This window comes from Panthera uncia, chromosome A2 (genome assembly GCF_023721935.1).
Source record: "Panthera uncia isolate 11264 chromosome A2, Puncia_PCG_1.0, whole genome shotgun sequence".
In the NCBI taxonomy this organism is placed as follows: Eukaryota; Metazoa; Chordata; class Mammalia; order Carnivora; family Felidae; genus Panthera; species Panthera uncia.
Window position 1 is genome coordinate 61,640,704 of NC_064816.1, and position 21,874 is coordinate 61,662,577.

At 43.3% G+C, this 21,874-nt stretch overlaps 1 protein-coding gene across 1 annotated transcript in view; it reads left to right on the forward strand.

Moving 5' to 3' along the window:
- Window positions 1-20,839, forward strand: part of VWC2 (von Willebrand factor C domain containing 2) — a 122,022-nt gene extending 101,183 nt beyond the window's left edge. The window contains exon 3 of the mRNA XM_049641274.1: window positions 20,327-20,839. Within this exon, the coding sequence (XP_049497231.1) occupies window positions 20,327-20,478 (152 nt within the window). The 3' untranslated portion in view covers window positions 20,479-20,839. The remainder of the gene's footprint in view (window positions 1-20,326) is intronic.
- The last annotated feature ends 1,035 nt before the right edge of the window (window positions 20,840-21,874 follow it).

Here is a 21,874-nt window from a genome sequence, read left to right on the forward strand (position 1 = left end):
TTACATCATTTTATATGCCTAAGAGCAAATGAACACAGCTTCTCGATAAGCATCCAAGCACCACCTGCTTGCTTAACTGTTGCACACAGATTGTTTTTCCCATTTTAAAAATTATTCAAAACAGAAGATGATTGTGCCTAAATATTTAAGAATGGATTTACACATGCCGTAAAACTTAACAAACTGGAGGTATCATTAATATTCGTTCTGTTCTTTTATCAAATTCACGGAAAACACAACTAACGGAGCGGTAACCCTTTCCTGACGGGGAATTTGTCGAACGCTTTCAAAAGGGAGTAGGATCATCGGTTCCTGAATATTTCTCTCTGTTCCACAAAGCCTGCCCCCTGGCTCCCCACCTCATCTTGTAACATTGCGGCAATAAGGAGCAGATTAGAAAAAGAGAGAGGAAAACATTATTTTTCCATATCAATGAACTGCCACTGTGTTCATCACCCTGTTCTCTTTTATTCTTTAACCGTGTACATCGTGTAGTTCAGATTTCCACTCTAATGGTTGTATACAACCGTGTAAGGTGGGTAGGAAAAGAGGGTAGGGGAGGTGGGGGGGGGGGGGGAGGGAGAGCAACAGACAGACAGACAAGCCCAAGCGTTGTGCTGCCACGCTGACGTTTGGCTTCCCCACCCCCAGATTTCAGATGGAGAGATTAATGTGGAACGCTTGGAAATGTCACGTTCAAGCAGCATGGGAAAAGAACTTATCATAATGGAATCGGATTCTCTGCTCTAATTCCTAAAAAGGGAATTAAGGCAATTTTTAAGAAGCAATTATGTATTTTTCTTGTCTGAATTCTGTTGCACCTCGTCCCTGCTTACTGAAGCAGCAGCCAGCCCAAGGCTCAGTCCGCCCTTCGACAGGACTGGCAGGGATCTACGTGTCCTCTGGCCTGTCCCCCCGCTGCTCTGTCGCCCAGGGTTTCTCTGCCCCAGTGCACCAGGCTGTCCCTCTGAGACAGAGAAACTAAGACAAGATCAGAGATTGGCACTCAGAGGCGTCTGGGTGGCTCAGTCGGTTAAGCTATTGACTTCGGCTCAGGTCATGATCTCGCAGTTTGTGGATTCAGGCCCTACATCGGGCTCTGTGCTGACAGCTTAGAACCTGGAGCCTGCTTCGGATTCTGTGTCTCTTTCTCTCTATATCCCTTCGCTGCTTGTACTCTGTCATTCTCTCTTGAAAATAAATAAAAACATTGAAAGAAAAAAAAAGAAAGAAATTGATACTCAGAAAACAAACTCTTTGACCAAACCAAAGATAAAGGTCTAACTTCTAACAAGTCAGATAAAAAGAAGAAAAACATTAATTTATAAAATTGGGGAAAAATACAAGCTATGAGTTGTGGGGCTGAATTTGTATTACTGAGGAATCCATTGTACAATTGTAAGTTTTAATACATAGTTGATTATTTAATAAAATATTAAAATCTCAAAGAAGTTAAATAAATAAATAAATATATAAATAAAATCTCAAAAAAGTGGGATACTTCTGGGCTTACTAAAATGTCCCAAAAGCAGAAGTAGAAAACTAGAATGGTCTTAAAAGCTTGTAAGAAATTGAAGTAATTGTTAATTTAGTTTCAGAAAAGTTCTCATGGTGACTTTTTGCAAGCTTTCAAGAAGCAAATAATAGGTATCTAGTTAAAATTAACACATAAAAGGAGAGAAAGTGTCTCGATAAATTTAATAAAATTAGGATCATTACACCACAACCAAATTAAAAAGAAAATTGCTCTGACAAACTGCAGAAAAATCCCATGTTTCGATAGAGATATGACAGTGAACTAAATATAAGCAAAATATATTCTGAAATGTAATAGCTCCCGAAATAATTAGGATTTTTTCTAAAAACTTTTTTTTTAACTACAAGAAATGTCTGTTTCAACTCAGGCTAACGCTAAGAGTGAAATGCCAAGATACGCTTTTTAAGAAAATAATACCTGTTCTCCTTTTATCTGTTACAATACTGGGGGCAAAAAGGATGCTTGTAGAGTAACCTAAATTATTCAATTACACAGCCCCCCAAATAAATTAATGGGAAGCTAACATAATACATAATAGAATTTGGTTGTTCTTTGGATCCAAGATACACTATACAAAGTGGAATTTTAGGGAACAGTGATAAGCAGGGAAGGGAAGGAAAGATAAGCATCCAGCGAAGAAAGAAATGCTGTTCAGCTGCTGTGGCCAGGCATGCGTCTGGACGGGGGTGTGGCGTGAACGCGGCACACAGGAACTGCGGAGGTGCCTTTCTCCTGGGGACAGATGGGAAGGGGGGGCGGGAGGACCCTCTCCTGGGGACAGATGCGAAGGGGGGCAGGAGGCAGGCAGCACAGAGGAGGGATGGGCTGGCTGGCTGCTGGCTGCATCCCTCTGCCCTTCTCACCTGCAAGGACAGGGGCGGGGCCAGCGGGAAGCCCAGGGTGGCCCAGGGGGAGCACAGAGGCCCTGAGGCTTAGAGTACTGGGGCCCCGGGAGGCCTTGGAGGCTGTGGGGAGTCAGTGGTCACCCCATGCTTTGCAGGGTAAAGCAGGTGAGGGTGCTGGTGCTTGGGGGCGGCATCTGAGAAAGAGACAGGAGTCCAAGATGCCTCTGGGTTCAGCTCTGTGCAACCAGAGGTTCCCGCCAAGGGGAGAGCTGCAGAATAAGGAAGTTTGGGGAAGATCAGAGTTAAATTTCTGATGCAAATTCGAAAAGGCCCTGGGGGTGTCCGAGGGGACCGGTGACGGCTGGAGCCCGGAGGCTGAGGAGCCGCAGGGGAGGGAGGGCGGGGAGCTGGGTGGTGTCTGAAGCTACCAGGCTGGGTGAATGCCAAGTGCATCCCGGGCACCACGGTGTGGTGATGGAAGAAGAAACCCCGGCAAACTGGGCTTGAGTCTGCACGGCTCTGAGTCACTTTTCGTAAAAGCCCTGGAGAATTCAGACATAAAGAATGTTCGTGCTTGAAGGTGCGGGTTCGCTGTTTTAGCCTGACCTCTGCAACAATAATGGCGTTTCCTGTAGCCATAAACCCTTGAGTTAAAATGCCTCGTGTTATAGAGGCAATTTAAACTGATGTGACTGTACTTTCTGATTTTGATTCCAAATGGGTATTTCTTCAAGTATTTCACGGGCATGCTCTTTGGCATGCGTAAAGGCTAAAATGTTCTTTCTTCATTTCATTTCTATTACAAGATTTCCCTCTTCATTTCTCTGTATAATATGATGAATTGCTTTCTGTAGGAATGAGGTATTGCTTAAAATTAATCCTTCTATTTAGATTTTCTGATGGTCGATTTGTATTTATGTTCCCTGCCAGCCACCCTTTGGTTGTCTTCTTTTGGTTTTTCTTCCTTGCTTTTAACTAAAAAGATTCAGCTTTTAGTAGACACAGAGATCTCCATCTTAACGACTGTGGGACCCCATGAGACTTTGCTGCTTTATGTTTTATGGGTCCTTTTTTAGGTTAGTTTTTGTGGGTTTTGTTCAGTTTTATGTTTTGTTTGCTTTTATCCTTTCAGTGATTTAAAAAGTATCTGATTTTGGTTCCCGTTGGAGTTTCACCTCAATTTCAGGACTATTCTGTGTCCATGGCAGAGTCTGTCTGCAGGTGCATTGTTTTTTAAAAAAAAATTTAATGTTTATTTTTGAGAGAGAGAGACACAGAGAGTGAGCAGGGGAGAAACAGAGGGAGGGAGACACAGAATCCAAAGCAGGCTCCAGGCTCTGAGCCGTCATCACAGAGCCTGACCCCGGGGCTCGAACTCACCAACTGTGAAGTCAGATGCTCAACCACCTGAGCTACCCAGGCACCCCTCCAAAATTGAGATCCTGTTCAGATAACAATTTAGGTGTGGTATCAGGCTATAAAGTTACGGTTCTGGTATGTGCTATTCTGTTAGGACTATAGTGTTTGGTTTTTTTTTCCTATTTCACAACATTATGATTGATCCCAGGCTTTGGTGAAGTCCCTCAGCCTTTGTGCAGGCTCGGTGGGGGGCACCCGCAGTGGGGAGGGAGGGACGAACCGCTGGGACTTTGAAGGCCAGGTTGAAGCTGGGAGCCCTGTCTCAGTGCAGCCCCGGTCCCAGGGGGTGGGCTGAATTCTGAGCACACAAGGACATGCCTGCGGACCTGGAACTCCTCTTCGGGGCTCCCACACGTGGCTTTTGACGTTGACCGCTGAACCTTTACTGGTAGGAAAAGTGCAAATTGGAAAGGAATGACAGACTGAATCAACATGGCTTGTAAATAGCCCACTGAATTCCCGAAGCCTCTGAGGGTCTTCAGCAACAGCCCACACATGTCCCTGTGTGTCACCATCACTCATTCCTACTTGAGATTTTGAAACAGAGAGGCTATCTGGCACGGTAGGTAGATGGCCTCCAGAAAACTCCAGAGACAAGTATACATTTTGCAAAAGAAAGTCTAATATCTAACCTCGGCTCTACTCTCTTGATATTTCTGGGTTTCCTTTCTCTGGCCTATACGATGGTAACATCTTACCGGCCTCTGCAGGTGAACGTGCCCCCTTCCCGGGCTACCTATGATCTGTTCCTTTCTCCTTTGAGAATGGTGAGTCAGATACACGTGGGCAACAAAATTCTAAACCCGTGCTCTATTCTTAGCCATGATGAAACAGGTGTATGCAGAAAAGTCCCACTGAGGTCAGCTCTAAGGCTGGATTGAGTATACACACATTTAAAACAAAAACAAAACAGGGGTGCCTGGGTAGCTCAGTCGGATAAGCATCCAACTCCTAAGCGTTCCCAGACTCCTGAGCCGCACATGTGCAAGGCCAGGCCAGCAGAACCCAAGCAGAAAGCAGCGGCGGGTGCCTGGGACTTGGGCAGAGATCTTTCTGGGGATCGCAGGGCTGAGGACGGGGACGGCATCGAGGGCCCTCCAAGGTGGAGGAGCCCCCACAGACATCAGCGGCTTTCAACTGAGACATCCCAGGGAGTGATGGGGAGACCAGCAGACCAGCCCCAACAATGCCAACAGTCTGCTGTCAGCTGGATCAAGGCACCACTCCCGTCCCCTGCCACCCGTGCCAAAGGCATCACCCACAGCCTTCACAATGTTGCCCTAACATCTAATAAAAAATGGCCAGGCAGGCCAAGAAAAAAAACCAAATGACCCAGATGAAGAGCACCACAGAATAGGAAATAAGAAACAGACTCACAGTGTATCAAGAAATATTAAATATCACATGGGGTTTTTGAAGAACTCTGTTAATGCTCAAGGAGACAGAAGAAAAGCTGGAGAATGTCCCTGAGAACCGGATCGCATTGAAAAAGTTGTAAAATTGAAAAATGCAAAAAGAAACTCCGAATTCAGTAGAAGGTTTACTAAAAAGAGGAGGCAGAGCAGAGAGCAGGTGCTCTAGAACGTGCATCCGTCGGGGCACCTGGGTGGCTCAGCTGGTTAAGTGTCTTGACTTTGGCTCCAGTCAGGATCTCGTGGTTTGCAAGTTTGAGCCCTGAATCAGGCTCTGCGTGGACAGCACCATGGAATGTGCTTGGGATTCTCTGTCTCTCTCTGACCCCTCTCCCCGTAAAAATAAACATTGAAGAAAAGAAAGAAAGAAAGAAAGAAAGAAAAGAAAGAAAAAAGGAGAGAGAGAAAGAAAAGAAAGAAAGAAAGAAAGAAAGAAAGAAAGAAAGAAAGAAAAAGAAAGGAAAGAAAGCCCAACCATAGAAAATACCCAGATGAGGTAGACAGAGGAAAGAGAGTGGGGACAAAAGTAATGTAAAGTGTTCATAGAAAGACAGAAGGTCTGATGCATGACTGTTTTCATCGCAGAAGGAATAAAGGGACAGAATGAAATGGGAAAAAAAAAAAGCAACCCTGAAAAAAAGCTGGTCAAGGAAGTCCAACAGAAGTCACAAGTCCAGAAACTTTACTCACCTGGAGTAGAATAAACCCAGAGAAATCCAGCAGCAACACAAAGAGTAAAAACCCATCGAAAACCAAAGAGGAGCCCAGAAGTCTTGGGAGCGAACCGAAGGAGGGACATTTTATCTTTGAGGGAACAAAGCCCTATCCAGCACCAATGGCTCAGCGAGGGTTCTAGAGGGCAGGAAAGTGTAGCAGGGGCTTGAAGTACGAAAAGAATTCACACCTAGAACTCCACAAGCCACAGAAGTATCCTCCGGAAATGAAGGCTCCACAAAAATACTTCTAGTCCTCCTGAAAACACAACAGAAGAGAAATCGTGGGGTGTGGCCAGTGGGCCCCAAACTACAGAGGCCACTCGAAGGAGCATTTCAAGCAGAAAAATATCCAAGCTAAGAGAGGAGATCAAAGGGAAGAGAAGTGCGGGATTAATCCCAAGAAGACAACAGAGGAAGAAAAAGCAATCAAAACAGATGGGACAAATGAAAGTAAGTCCCAAGGCTATAGGTTTCAGCCCAAATGTATTCAGCATTGTGTCAAATAAAAATTCAGTATGATTAAAAGATAAAGATTTTCACAGAGGTGTTTTGTTTTTCTTTTAACTCTATCTTCTGCTTTCTAAAGATGTTTTAACTATAAGACAAAAAAAAAAATGTTGGGGCACCTGAGTGGCTCAGTCAGTTAAGTGTCCAACTCATGATTTTGGCTCAGGTCATGATTTCACATTTGTGAGTTCAAGCCCTTGGGCTCTTCACTGACAGTGTAGAGCTTGCTTAGGACTCTCTCTCTGTCTACCCCTCCCCTGTCCATGCTCTCTCTCTCTCTCTCTCTCTCTCAAAATAAATAAACTTAAAAAAAAATTTTTTGAATGTTGAATGTAGACGGACCCTGTAAGCTAACTAGTGGAAGCAGTTGGTGCTACGTTGATGTCTGATAATGACTCATTTTTTAAAAAGTTTATTTATTTTTGAGAAAGGGAGATAGCGTGCATGCATGAGCGAGGGAGGGGCAAAGAGATAGGGAGAGAGAGAGAATCCCAAGCAGGGACCACACTGTCAGCTTGGAGCCCGATGCAAGGCTCAATCCCACGAACTGTGAGATGATGACCGAGCCGAAATCAGGAGTAGGATGCTTAACCGACTGAGCCACGCAGGTGCCCCTGACTTAGATTTTAAGGCAAGATCCATCACGAGAGACCAGCGCTAAAAGGATCACTATAATAAGAACACGTCACGAATCTAAATGTATATGTACCTAATTGCATAACCTTAAAGTATGTGAAGCAAAATTTGGAAGAGCCAAAAGGAAAGACAGCAATTTCATAATTATAACTGGAAATCTGACTCGCAGTCACATATCAGACAAAGGACCCACCCGTGGGATGTGAAGATCTCTTACAAATGAAGAAGAAAATCTTGACAACCCAGTGGACACTAATGACAAAAGATTTGGATGGTGCACTTCGAAAGGGAAGATTGAAGTCATCCGTGATCAGGGAAATGCAAATTAAAACCACAATCCAATATTATGACACATCCACCAGACCTGATCAAATAGAATAAAAACTAACAGTAAAAGATGTTGCCAAGAATCCGGATGAACGGGACTTACCACGTGCTGATTCTGGGAGTCTGAATGGCACAAGTGCTTTGGGAAAATACATATGTATGCGTTTCTGCTACGGCTGAAAGGTCACATACCTGAGCACCCCACTCCTGAGGTGGGAGCACTACCAACATCGTGTCTAAGAATGTTGATAGCAGGGGCGCCTGGGTGGCTCAGTCGGTTAAGTGTCCGACTTCAGCTCAGGCCATGATCACATGGTTTGTGGGGTCGAGCCCCGTGTCGGGCTCTGTGCTGACAGCACGGATCCTGCTTGAGATTCTCTCTCTCTCTCTCTCTCTCAAAATAAATAAACTTAAAATAGTTTAAAAAGAAAAAAGAATGTTTATACCAGCTTATAGTCCCATGACAGCTACCACTATGCTACTCTAGCCTCTACTATTGACGCAAATTTGGAAGGCAAACACCTATCAATAATAGAAAGGATAAATAAACTGTAGAATATTCACAAAATGGAACATGGTACAACGGACGGGGTGGCTCAGACAGTTGAGTCCCCGACCCTTGATTTCTGCTCAGTTCATGATCTCACCATCACTGGATGGAGCCCCGAGTCGGGCTCCATGCTGAGCACAGAGCCTGCTTTAGATTCTCTCTCTCCCCTTCTCTGTCTGTCTGCCCCCCTCCTGCTCGTGCTCTCTCTCTCAAAAATAAAAAATAAAAAAACTAGAATGAACTAAATACAGCTGCATGCAGCAGCCTGGGTGAATCACATGAGCATTGCATTGGGGACAGCATGCTCTGGACGGGTGTGCACGCGATGATTCTGAGCCTACGACGTGCAGACACGGACACCCTTACAACTTCTGCTGAGCCTCGAGGCCCCGGGCACCAGGGGCTTCTCAGGTCCCAGCAGTGTCCTGTCCTGATCCTTGGTTGGCGTGGCAGGTTCAGGGGTGTGTTGACTTGTGTTCGCTACAACTAAGTGTTTGTGCATTTTTCTGGACAATGAAAAGTATGTAAAAAGGTCAACAAGACAGTACCTTGCGGAGCTTACCAGGTGAGGGTCCAGCAAGCTTCTCACACAACAGTGGGTCTGTATCGATGTTCAACAAGTAATGGTTACCTGCTGTCGTCTGTGTGTTGGGGACACGTTTTTCTTCACAGGCACGTAGAGTGTTCTATTCACTGCAATCGACGTTTTATTAGGGCCACCTGGGTGGCTCAGTCAGTAAAGCGTCAGACTTCAGCTCAGGTCATGATTTCACAGTTTACGGGTTCGAGCCCCGCGTTGGGCTCTGTGCTGACAGCTCAGAGCCTGGAGCCTGCTTTGGAGCCTGGAACCTGCTTTGGGTTCTGTGACTCCCTCTCTTGCTGCCCCTTCCCTGCTCACATTCTGTTTCTCAAAAATGGATAATAAAACATTAAAAAAAAATTAATCATCATTTTACTGCTTGCTGGATCGCTGGTGCACGGGCTCTGTCCCTCCCTCTCCTGCTTGTGCACCCACCGTGTATGATTTCGCTGAGGCCTTTCCTCTGCTGGTCCTCCTCTAGCACACACCATAGACTGTCCCCCTCACACGCTCACCGGCGACAGGACATTCCCAATCTCTTGCTTTTTTTTTTTTAATATTTTTTTAATGTTTATTTATTTTTGACAGAGAGAGGTAGAGCATGAGTGGGGCAGGGGCAGAGAGAGAGGGAGTCACAGAATCTGAAGCAGGCTCCAGGCTCCGAGCTGTCAGCACAGAGCCCGACGCGGGGCTCAAACCCACAAAACTGCGAGATCATGACCTGAACCAAAGTGGGACGCTTAACCGACTGAGCCACCCAGGCGCCCCCCAATCTCTTGCTTTTAACACAGCCTTAAACACATGTCCAGTACTGAGGTCAACCGTTTTCTTCTCCTGGTTTTAATGGATTCTTACCAGTTGCTAATGCGATTTATAATTCTGTAACTAAGTTCAGTAAAAATGTGTTAGAGACATTTGGGGGGTTGTGGGCTGGGAGATGGGCCTGCGGGGCATCCTTACAGGTGCATTGACACTGTGGTGCTGCCCCCCAGTGTCCACCTGGGGGCTCTGCATGCACCATGCGAAGGGGTCAGCCATCCTTTCCACACGTATTTTATTGCCTCCTGTTCCAGACACCGATCTGCGGACTAGAAATGGCCATCACGGTATTAATAACTGTGCATAAAGGCCTTCATGGTCAAGTGAGTTTAGAATAGGCACACTCGAGCCCTTCCTCCGAGCTTATCAGCACCTACTAGCAGAGTGAAGCCTCCGGAAAGATCTTCAGGAGAGGAACCCCATCTGAGTTGTTTAATGAAACCTGACCCCAATTTATTTAACAGTGGGGACTTTTTTTAAACAGCAAACCTTTCGCCATTTCTCAGAACTTTGGAAGATACTTCTCTCGTTCCTTCGAGCCTGCCGTATTATTTCCCCCAAAGCGTTTTCTGAGAACTTTTGCTTCACTTAAAAATGAAGGAATGGGGCACCTGGGTGGCTCAGTTGGTTGAGTGTCTGTCTGACTCATGATTTCAGCTCAGGTCACGATCCCAGGGTCATGGGATCGAGCCCCACGTCCAGCTCTGTGCTGAGCGTGGAGCCTGCTTGGGATTCTCTCTCTCCCTCTGCCGCTCCCCTGAAGTCCCCTCCCCCGATTGTGTGCTCGCTCGCTCTCTCTCTCAAAAAAAAAAAAAAATGAAGAACTATTTTGTTTCTTGAATTCCAATGCAGACTGGGTGGTATATGATAAGTTGGATCCACTTGGAAGAACAGGAGAAAGATGACCCAGCAGTTATCCCCTAAGGTCCGGGAATCAGAATAAGGGCGGGTTCCCAGGAAGCCGAAAGGAATCATAAACTGTGTGGAACATTGTGTGTCCTGTTTCTTTTGAAGAAGAAGGTTTTCTACAGAGACCAAGTCTGTTTAGTTTTCATGCATAATTTAGTGCCATTTAAGATTTTTCCTTGGTTTAATTGCTCTTTTTTTTCCCACTTTCTGGTTAAAAAATGATTTTGTACTAGACCCTTCCCAGAAGAGCATGCATGTGCCCGTGATCATGTATGCACACACAAACACGTGAACATATACTTGGTTATTTCATTTGACTTGGCGGGGAGATGAAAATGCATGTTAGGAAAACAGTATTTCCTGGCTTTTTGAGACCGACGCCCTACGAATCTAACATACACCAGGTATATGAGAGGGAAATTGAAATGCGTTAGATGTTGCTTCCTCTGTGCAAATAACAGCGGGAGATTTCATCTTCAGAAGTCAGATTTGTGGGGTAGGGAACACGATTTACAACAGGGTAGGGAAGACGTAGCTGTTTCAAGATGGGAAACTGATGTGGAGTTCGGTATACTTGGGAATTAATCTTATTTTAATGCATGGCTCCAAAGGAAAGAATGCCAGTAGTCTAGTGCCTGAAATAAAATAAGCTGCCTTGAGCCAGTGCTGGCCCCGCTGGGCTCCTACACCGCATGGATTTCTGCTCCGTTGCCCTGTCATTCTCGTGCGCTGGGCTGTTCCTCAATGTTTGGTCTTTGATGGAAGAGAAGGAGATATGCCTCCAGGCACCTGTGGAGACCTTTCTTCATTAATTCCATGTCTAACTGCTGCTTTCCATTGCTTGCTGTCAAAATCTGAAGGATATTGGCAACTTACCCATCAGCAGGGCTGTATTAGTTTTATTTTAGTCATGTCCGTTCATTATTTAATTCTAAAACTGTAACCTGATTGTGTATTTCCTGAGCTCCAGCCCTGTGCTGCCTGCAGTCCTAGACCCTGGGATGAAATGGCAGCGCAGTTGTGGCTCCTGTCCCCGGGGGCTCCCAGCCCATCGCTGGGCACTGAGGCTGTCACTGGGGAAGGTGGTCCTGCGGGAGACCCAGGAGCAGCCAGGAGGGATCCTTCGTATGACAAATGTCCCAGCAGGTTCAGGCTTGATTTAGAATTTGTGAGCTTCAGCCTAAAGTATTGTGAGTTCAGTATACCCTAAATGAACACCCATCATGGGCTAATTGTGCTCATAACCAGGGCAAAACGGGGAACTCAGCACAGACTGCACTTGAAGAGATGGAGTGTGGAGGCCCTGAAGGGAATGAGACGCTCCTTCCCGTGGACGGCCCTCCATGAGCAGGCACCATGCCCGTTGGCTCTGAGCTATTCTGATTCTGTGCATCAGCCACAGAGAAGGGGGTGCACCTGTTCATGGGGTCCAGATGGTATAAACAACAGCTTTCACAATTGCAAATCCTTTGCCCTGACATCAAATTAACACAGAGAGGTTGAGTTTATCAATGTCTATCAGCTGTTAACTTAAATGGCTGTCCCAGAGGTAAGAAAAGCATTATGTACTGTGTTCATTATGAAATTAGCCATCTTTAGCCAGCATCCTCTAATAACAACCAGGCCAGGTGAACATAATGTAATGTATCAGTAATTAACATGAGCCATGTGACTTGACTCATACTTGGTCTAAATCTCCTTTTCCATGTTTGTGAAATTTTTCGGTGTGCTTCATGTTTCTGTTAAAGTAGCATATAAATATGAAAGTTAAATTTATAATTAGATTAATTGATAAAGATTAAAAACTGTTTCTCTGTATTCCCCTAGTTACTAAGGAGGTAAACTATATGGAGGTTTATTTGCCCATGAATGACAGTAGTGGCCAGAATCTATTTTTAGTCATCAGGATTCTCTGCAGTAATTTGTATTTTAGTGTACCAACTTATCATGAGCATTTTTCCCCCATCAAGATCCTTAATAGTTCTTGAGTTACAAGTCTGTAAAATTAAATGTCTCATGAAAATAAAAATACAACCCATCCACACCTGCGAGACACCAGCTGAAGCAGTTCTGGAAGGAAAACTTACCAAACTAAATGCTGACTTTAAAAAAGAGGAAAATCTCAACTCAATTAAGTCACTTCAAGAAGCTAGAAAAAGAAAGGCAAAATAAACCGAAAGTAGTAGAAAGAAAAAATAATGAAGATGAGAACAAAAATCAATAAAATTGAAAACAAAGTCACTAGAGAAAAATCAGTGAAACAAAAACTGATTCCTTGAAAAGATTCACAAAATTGATAAACGCCTCCAGCAAAACAAAAGATTTTAGGGGTGGAGAAGAGACAAATTACTAATAAAAGAAAGAAAACAAGAGATTCCACTCTACACCCAACAGACATTAAAAGGAATACTGTCAGTAGCTCTACGTACATGAATTTCACAAATTAAAAGGTATGAACCAATTCCTTGAAAAATAAAAACTACCCCAAATCATCTGAATAGGAAATCGATAACTTATATGAAAACTATTCAGGAAATTGAATTCATCATTTTTAAAACTCCCCTCAAAACCACTTATGTGGTTTCATTGGAGAATAATACCAAATATTTAAAAAATTGATACCACCTCAACACAATGTCTTCCAACAATAGAGGAGGGAACACTTTCGAACCCATTCAATGAAGTCCGTGTTACATCCCGCATAAATGTAAACAAAATTTCTTACTACAATAGTAACAAACAAAATACTCTAATATATATAAAGAATTTTACACTGTGACCAAGTGATATTTATTCCAGGTATGTAAAACTGGTTCAGTCTTCAAAAATCAATCATTGCTGTTTCCAGGTGCCTTTCTATCCTAAAAACGTAAAAAGTTCAACAAACTGAAAAGTCAGTAACTCTTCTTAGACCCACCAGAGATCTGAGGTCACAGCCTGTAACTGACAAATTGCTGGAGGTTCAGTGTGGATGAGTCTGACAGTCAAAAATGCCAGCAGGACCCGGTCCTGGGAGAGGGTTCCCATAATTTTATGCGCTCTGATGTCTTATGGAAGGTAGAGGGACCAAGTATCCATTTTGAAATCTTTCAGGTCATTCTATTCTTTTCAACAAGGTCTGCAGTCCAGGGAAAATATTTGACCAGAGCCAGCCTAACCCTCTGGAGTTTTATCAGGACATAACTGACCCGGAGTAGGGGAAGTACCCAACTCCTCACTTCAGCCTTCCACATGGGAGAAGGGAAGCACCCAAGTGCAGCCCACTCTAGCCATCCTGGACAACCAAAGTGGGGGTGGGGACTAAGAAGCACTTGCAAAATTCACAGTCCAGAGGCAAAGGCTCATGGAAAGACCGAGACCTGGTCATAGGATACAGAATGCTTCCCCTCCCTCCACCCCTTACCTTACCATCATCTTACTAAAGTTCTATTTACAGCACTTCCTTTTACCCAATATACTATGTATTTAACTGTCAAAAAAAAAAATTACAAGGCATACTCAAAGGTCAAAAACACAGATGAGCAACCCTCAGAATCCAAGTCAGGCATGGCATGTTAGAATTATCAAACCAGGATTTTTTTTTTAATTTTTTTTTTAACGTTTATTTATTTTTGAGACAGAGACAGAGCATGAACGGGGGAGGGGCAGAGAGAGAGGGAGGCACAGAATCAGAAGCAGGCTCCCAGGCTCTGAGCCGTCAGCCCAGAGCCCTACGCGGGGCTTGAACTTGCGGACCGTGAGATAGTGACCTGAGCTGAAGTCGGACGCTTAACCGACTGAGCCACCCAGGCACCCCTCAAACCAGGATTTTAAAATAACTGTGATTAATATGCTAAGGGTTCTAATGGAAATAGCAGACAATGCGCAAGAATGGATGGGTAATGTAAGTTGAGTGATGGAAGCTCTAAAAATCAAAAAGAAATGCCAAGATGCTAGAAGAATGCTAGAGATCAAAAACAGTAACATAAATGAAGAATTCCTTTGATGGGCTCATAAGCAGAATATCCAAGATCCATAGACCATCTACATAAGGTGTAATACATGCATGATGGGGACATCAGAAGGGGAAGATGCCTAAAAAAGAACAGAAGCAAAATTTGAGACAATGACTAAGAATTTCCCCCAAATTAATGTTACACACCAAGCACAGATCCAGGAAGCCTAGAGAATACCATGCAGAATAAATACCAGAAAACCCCCTACACCTAGGCATACCATATTCAAACTTCAGAATATCAAAGATAAGCAAAGAATCTTGAAAGAATTCAGAGGTAAAAGCACCTTTCCTGCAGAGGAGCAAATACAGGGACTGCATTCGACTTCTCCTAGGAAACCATCCAAGCAAGTAGAGTAGAGAAAAATAGTTGGTGTTGAGAGAATTCTGCGCCCTGCAAAATTATCCTTGACAAGTGAAAGAGAAATAAAGACTTTCTCTGGCAAACAAAAATTAAGGGGCCTTTCTGCCAAGAGACCTCCCTGGCAAGAAATGTTAAAAGAAGCTCTTTAGAGAGAAGGGAAATGCAGAAACTTGGATCTACATAAAGGAAGAACACCAGAGAATGAATAAGTAAAGGCAAAACAAAAACTTTTATTTTTCATATTCTTAAATGATCTACCAGATAATAGTCCATTCCAAATGATTCAGGAGGCAATGTGTTCGGTTATGTATGCTGATGTATGTAGTTGGATAGCTATCTTTATTTATGTTTATGGAGAAGTGAAATGAATAATAGTGATGCAGTGGCTGGGAGCGAGGAATTAGGATTATTTGTTATTATTTGTCATTATTCACACCACTCTGGAGACACAATAGTGTTATTTGAAAGCAGACTTGGATCATTTGTAAATGTATAGTGCAAACTCTAGCATTAACAGTTTAAAAAAATACAAAAGAAGTATAAAATGTGTTTTAAAAAGGGAGAAAATGTAATCATAATAAATGCTCAGTTAAATCCAGAAAAGGCAAGAAGAGAAGGAAACAAGAGTAAGAACAAAGAATAAGGGGAACAGAAAACAACAAATCTGGTAGATAGAAATCTAATTATATCAATAAACACTTTCATTTTATTTTTCAAAGAGAGAGAGAGCATGCACAAGCAGAGGAGAGGAACAGAGAGAGAGAGAGAGAGAGAGAGAGAATCTCAAGCAGGCTGCACACACAGTACAGAGCCAGATGCAGGGCTCAATCCCATGACTGTGAGATTATGATCTGAACCAAAATCAAGAATAAGATGCTCAACCAACTGAGCCACCCAGGCACCCCTCAGTAACCACTTCAAATATTAATGGCCTAAAAGATAGAAGTAGAGTGAATCAGAACTTTAAGACCCAGCTATCTATTGTTCATGAGAAACCCAATTTAAATATAAAACACATATATATTTAAAGGAAGTGGATGGAGAAAAATATATTATTTTAACACTAATTAAAAGAAAGCAGGAGTAGCTATATTAATTTCAAAGTAGACTTCAGAGCAAAGAAAGATATCACAGATAAAGAAGGTCTGGGGTGCCTGGGTGGCTCAGTCGGTTGGTTGTCCAACTTCGGCTCAAGTCATGATCTTGCAGTTCATGAGTTCGAGCCCTGCATCAGGCTCTATGCTGACATCTCAGAACCTGGAGCCTGCTTCGGATTCTGTGTCTCCCTCTCTCTCTGCCCCTCCCCCGCTCATGCTCTGTCTCTGTCTCTCTCTCAAAAATAAATAACCATGATTTTTTTTCTTAAAAAAAAGAAGGTAATTAACATAAAGATAAATAGGTCAGTTCTTCAAGAAGACATAATAATCCTCCATGTGATATTCACCAGCAACAGAGTGTCAGAATACATGAGGGAAAATAACCAATAGAAATGCAAGAAGAAACACATGAATTCACTATTACGTTGGAGACTTCAACATCTGCTATCGGAAGTGGACAGATCCAGCAGACAGAAAATCAGTAAGGACATAGTTGAACTCAATACCTTCAATCAACTGGTTACAATTGACATCTATTGAGTATTTTATCCAACAGTGGCACAATACACATTCTTCTCAAGTTCACATGGATTATTTGCCAAGATAAACCACAGTCTAGTCCACAAAACACACTGTGATACATTTAAAAGAATAGAAATCCTATGGTGTCTGCCCTCAGACCACAGTGGAATTAAACCAGGAATCAGCAACAGAAAGATGCCTGGAAAATCCAGATACTTGGCAATGGACAACAGACTTCTAAATAACACCTGGATCAAAAAAGAAGTCCCAAGAGAAATTTGAAAACTTAATTTTGAACTTCATTAAAATGAAAACACAACTTAATCAGAATTTGTGGGGTGCAGCAAAAGCAGTGCTTAGAGGAGTACTTATGGCATTGAATGCATATATTAGAAAATAAGAAAGTACTAAAATCAGTCTAAACTTCATCTAAGGAAACTAGAAAGAGACGAGCTAATTAAATCCAAATAAGCAGAAGGAAAAAAGATTAATAAAAATTTGAGGAGAAATCAATTAAATTGAAAATGGGAAATTAATAGAGAAAGTCAAAGAAACCAGGATTTGGTTCTTTGAAAAAAGTCAATACAGTTGAGAAGCCTCTAGCCAGGCTAACTAAAGAGAAAAGAGAGAGGACACAAATTAGTAATATTGTGAAATAGGAGACATCACTCCAGACCCCACAGATATTAAAAAGATAATAAAGGGATACAATGAACAATTCTGTGCCTACAAATTTGACAATCTACATGAACTGACAGTGTGGTATGATGACTAGGTCAATAAACAGAATTGGGAACCCAGAAATAAACCTGCACACATATAGAGACCCGATCTTTGACAAAGGAGTCAACACAGGACAATGAAGATTATCTTTTTAATAAATGGTGGTAGAACTATTAGGCATCCGCATGCAAAAATATATAACCATACAGTATTTGTCTTTCTCTGAATGACTTATTTCACTTAGAATTAATACTTTTTAGGTCCATCCAGGTGGCTGCGAATAGCAAGATCTCATTCTTTTTGATGGCTGAGTAGTATTCCATTGTGTATATATTCCACATCTTTTTTTATCCATTCACCTATTAATGGACTTTCAGAAAGCTTCCATATCTTGGTGATTATAAATAATGGTGCAACAACATAAGGGTTCACATATCTTTTTTTTAAATGTTCATTTAGTTTTTGAGAGAGAGAGACAGAGACAGAGACAGAGTGTGAGTTGGGAAGGGAAAGAGAGAGAGGCAGACACAGAATATGAACTGGGCTCCAGGCTCTGAGCTGTCAGCACAGAGCCCGATGCGGGGCTCAAAGTCATGGACCACAAGATCATGACCTGAGCCGAAGTTGGATGCTTAACCAACTGAGCCACCCAGGTGCCCCTGCAAATATCTTTTCAAATTAGTGTTTTTGTTTTTCTGGGTGAATACCCAGTAGCAGAATACCCAGTAGAGTAGTTCTATTTTTAATTTTCTGAGGAATCTCTATACTGTTTTCCACAGTGGTTGCACCAATTTGCATTCCCACCAATAGTGCACAAGGGTTCCCATTTCTCTACATCTTTGCCAACATTTGTTATTTCTTGTCTTTTTGATTTTGGTCATTCTGAGAGGTGTGAGGTGATATCTCATTGTGGTTTTGATATGCACTGATGATGGTTGATGTTGAGGATCTTTGTATGTGTCTGTTGTCTTCATTAGAAGTGTCTATTCAGGTCTTCTGCCCATCTGTAATTCAGGCTATTAAAGCTCAAAACAATTATATTGCTTAATTCCAAGATCACATAACTATCAAGCAGTGGTATCAGACTTTGAATCCAGATTTTTCTGGAGTAGAGACCTGTAAATACCTATACCTATGAGTATGGGTTTTCTGGGCAATTATGGTGTGTCTTCTGTGTGCAAAGCACACTGACAGAGTTTAGGGAAAATTAGGAGATTGTGTCCTTAAATTAAACTCTGCAAAGGAGACAAATGGAAAGAAAGCATGCCAAAGAGAGTGAGAATATAAGATTCATGGGATTTCACTTGCCGAGTAGGGCAGGTATTGACAAAGTGAGTCCTTCCCAGAGCATGGCCATGGCACTGGCCGGCTCTGACCTCACAGAGCTGAGGAAGCCATCCCTCCCTGAGGAGCTTGGAAGGCAGCCCCGAGTGGGTTTAGTGGGAATGTGCGGAGACAAAGGACCTCATGTTGGCCTACTGGGTGGGCAAGGCTATGTATGTGTTTAAAATATTGCAGTTTGGGGCACCTGGGTGGCTCAGTTGGTTAAGCGTCCAACTCTTGATCTCAGCTCAGGTCACGAGCTCACAGTTTGTGAGATCATCATCGGGTTCTGCACTGACAGTGCAGAGCCTGCTTGGGATTCTCTCTCTCCCCCTCTCTCTGCCCTTCCCCTGGTCATCCTCTCTCTGTCTCAAAAATAAATAAACACTAAAAAATTTTTAAAAAATAAAATAAAGTAAAATATGGCAGTTCACCAGAGCTGACAGAGGGGAGGGAATTGACCACCCCTGGGAAGACTGAAACACCAGCAGGCTGGAGACACAGGACTAGCGCTCAGCAGAGAGGGGGTTGGAGCTGCAACACGGCTTCCTCCCCAGATGGATGATTGCTAACATTTCAAAGTCTCCAAGGGAGAAAAAATGAAGTCAAGAGATGAATCCTAGGGCTGGGTGGGGAGGCTGAGGGCAAGAAGAGAGCAGAGTCCTTGGAGGGAGAAGGGGCTGTGTGCACTGGGACATGGGTTCCAGTGTGTGACAGTTAGGAGCTAGTACACTTTGCAGCTTGGCTAATGTGAAAAACAGTAGCCATAAAAACATGAGTTTTTCTGCCTAGAATTATTCTGTTGTGTTTTTTTTTTTACAACTTTCTTTTTCTTTTTTTTAAGTTTATTTATTTTAAGAGAGAGAGAAGGGAGAGAGTCCCAAGCAGGCTCAACACCATCAACAGGGAGCCTGACGTGGGGCTTGAACTCACGAACCATGAGGTCGTGACCTGAGCTGAAATCAACAGCCACTTAACTGACTGAACCACCCAGGAACCCCTAGAATTATTCTGTTTTCATCGTGGAGCTTGTTTGGATTAGTTTATTTTGACAAATGGTGTCGGTGAATGAATGTCTTCCATCTCTTTTATGACTTCACACATCACAGTTCAGCCTACTTTGGTAGCGGGCATATTATCAAAGACCGTGGAAGCAAAGGAAGGGAGAATGAGAATGTGACTCGCTGCTGAAGTTCAGTGCTGGGAGCCCTTGTTGAGGCCATGGTAATTCCTGACATTTCCACTCTGGTGGGAGGTTTGGAGGCAGCTGTTCAGATCCAGATCAGCTGCGTGAAGCGTAACATAAAAACAGTTCGTGTCAACTCACGTTGGCAACCATTCCTTCATATCCCTGACCTTCCATAGAGCATGATGCAGGTGGCAGAGAAGATTACGGCTGACGCTGAGATTTGTAGGGATCTTTGGCCCACGTGGAAGCCTGGGGAAGACGCACAGGCTGGTAAACGCTAAGACGGTGCTTTTCAAAAGCGTGGGCCCCAGACCACCATTCGTGGCAGCAGCACCTGAGAACTTGTCATCAAAGCAGATCCTCTGGCCCCATCCCACACTTCATGAGTCAGACGCTCTGGGGGTGGGACCAGCAGCCAGTGTTTCAGGAGCCCCTCAGGTCATTGGTTCGTATGGTGACATCTAGAAACCTGCTGCTTGCTTATTTAAGCTCTCTCTTGTAAAGGTGCCTTGGAGAATCAGACTCAGCCTGGCTCTTTGAAAGTTACATTTCACTAACTTTTTCCTATGATTACTTAAAATTAAATCAAATGGTTGCCAGTGTGACTTACATATAAGGCCCCAAAACGGAACCGTTCGTGAAAATCACAGTATTGCCACTCGTAAAAACATGTAAATAATGCCAGTTTCATTTCACACACAAAAAAGGTGGGGGTACTTCGTATTATTTAAAGCATAGGTTTCCCACTGTCATCCGTGGGACACTGAATACAACATATCCTGTGAAGCTGACTGCCTAATTAAATACATTATAGATTAACGCTCGCTGCGAGTATAACACGTTTTTCTGCGTTCCAGGTCCAAACTGCTTTGCAGAAACTGCTGTCATCCCAGCTGGAAGAGAAGTGAAGACGGACGAGTGTACCATATGTCACTGTACTTACGAGGAAGGGACGTGGAGAATTGAAAGACAGGCCATGTGCACGAGGCACGAATGCCGGCAGGTGTAGACACGGGGCCGTTAAAAACAGACGTTTTTCTAGAATATTTTACAGACGTGAACACTCTAGATGACTCTGGGGAATGTCATCCAAAAGGAGAAGACTTTTGATGAGGAGTGTGCAAAGTTGTGCGTACCTTTTGCGCTTCTCGGTAACCGTTTCCTGCAGAAGAAGGAAATGGGTCTATTTCAAAACATCCACAAGAACTTTGGGCACAAAACCCCCTCTCTAAATAAATGTGCTATTTTCACAGTAAGTACACCGAAGTACACTATTATATATTAAATGTATTTCTATAATCCCTCTATTAGAGAGCTTATATAAATGTTTTCTATAGATACAGATTAAAAATGCTGTGTTGTCAACCGCCTTCACTGCGTACCTGCATATCTGATTCCTTTCTGATTCCATCACACGAGGTTGTTTGTGGTGGCTGATTCTGCCTCACCTCTGGGAACACTGCACCCATCGATGGCCCATACGATGATGAAATCTGGAAATCCTGCCCCCATTCTGTTTCATCACAGAGATCGATCTAGTGTCCTTAGGACATCCAGTCTACTTCACATAAATACATTTCCTTCTTCTGATGACTTACAGGTTTTACCACCTCCGTTTTCAGTCACCGATGAATCATACCAAGACAACAGGCATGCACTTTTCCTATGTTCCGATGCTTCCGTGTTGGGGACCGTACTTGGACACACACATACGGTTCATCCTCTGTTCATTACTTTCTCTTCTGAGCGTGCCCTTTAGTCATCTCATAACTTAAGCAACAGGGTAGGCTGGACAGTTTGCATTGTTCTGTAAAGCTGAAGCATGCAGGGAGAGAGGGGGATTTCTTGATTGGGGCAGAGTGGAGGAAAACAGACCCAGACAAGTCTACACCTGGTGCAGGGATCCCAGCTCTCCACTAGATGGACACATGTTTCTCACTGGAGTGATCACCTACCCTCCATACAAGACAGAGTAAAATCAGAAGATAGCCCTGTATTTCGAAAGCAGAGTGAAGGGAGTCCCATCCAGGATGTGAAAACAACAGCGCTAAAGGCAATGCCCGCTCTGTGACTTTTGTGTAGTTAACATGTAATTCCAAATCAATTTGATTTCTCTTCAATTGCCGCCACAAATCCTGACCCTTGCGCAGGGCCTATTAGAGAATATTTCTGCCATTAGCATTGACACTTGGCACACTAGTGAAAAGGTTGTCAGTCTGAAAAGGTGTAAGGTGAAAAAGGAAAATTATAATCACGATTTGAAATCTGTAAAGTTTTCCCCCATACTTTTATTTACCCCCAGAGCTTGAATTAAGCACATATTAATAGTATAAATTATTTGATGACAAAAACGGGAAATAAAGCATGGTTTCTCGCCTTCCTGGGCTTTTGGCCCTTGGCATGAC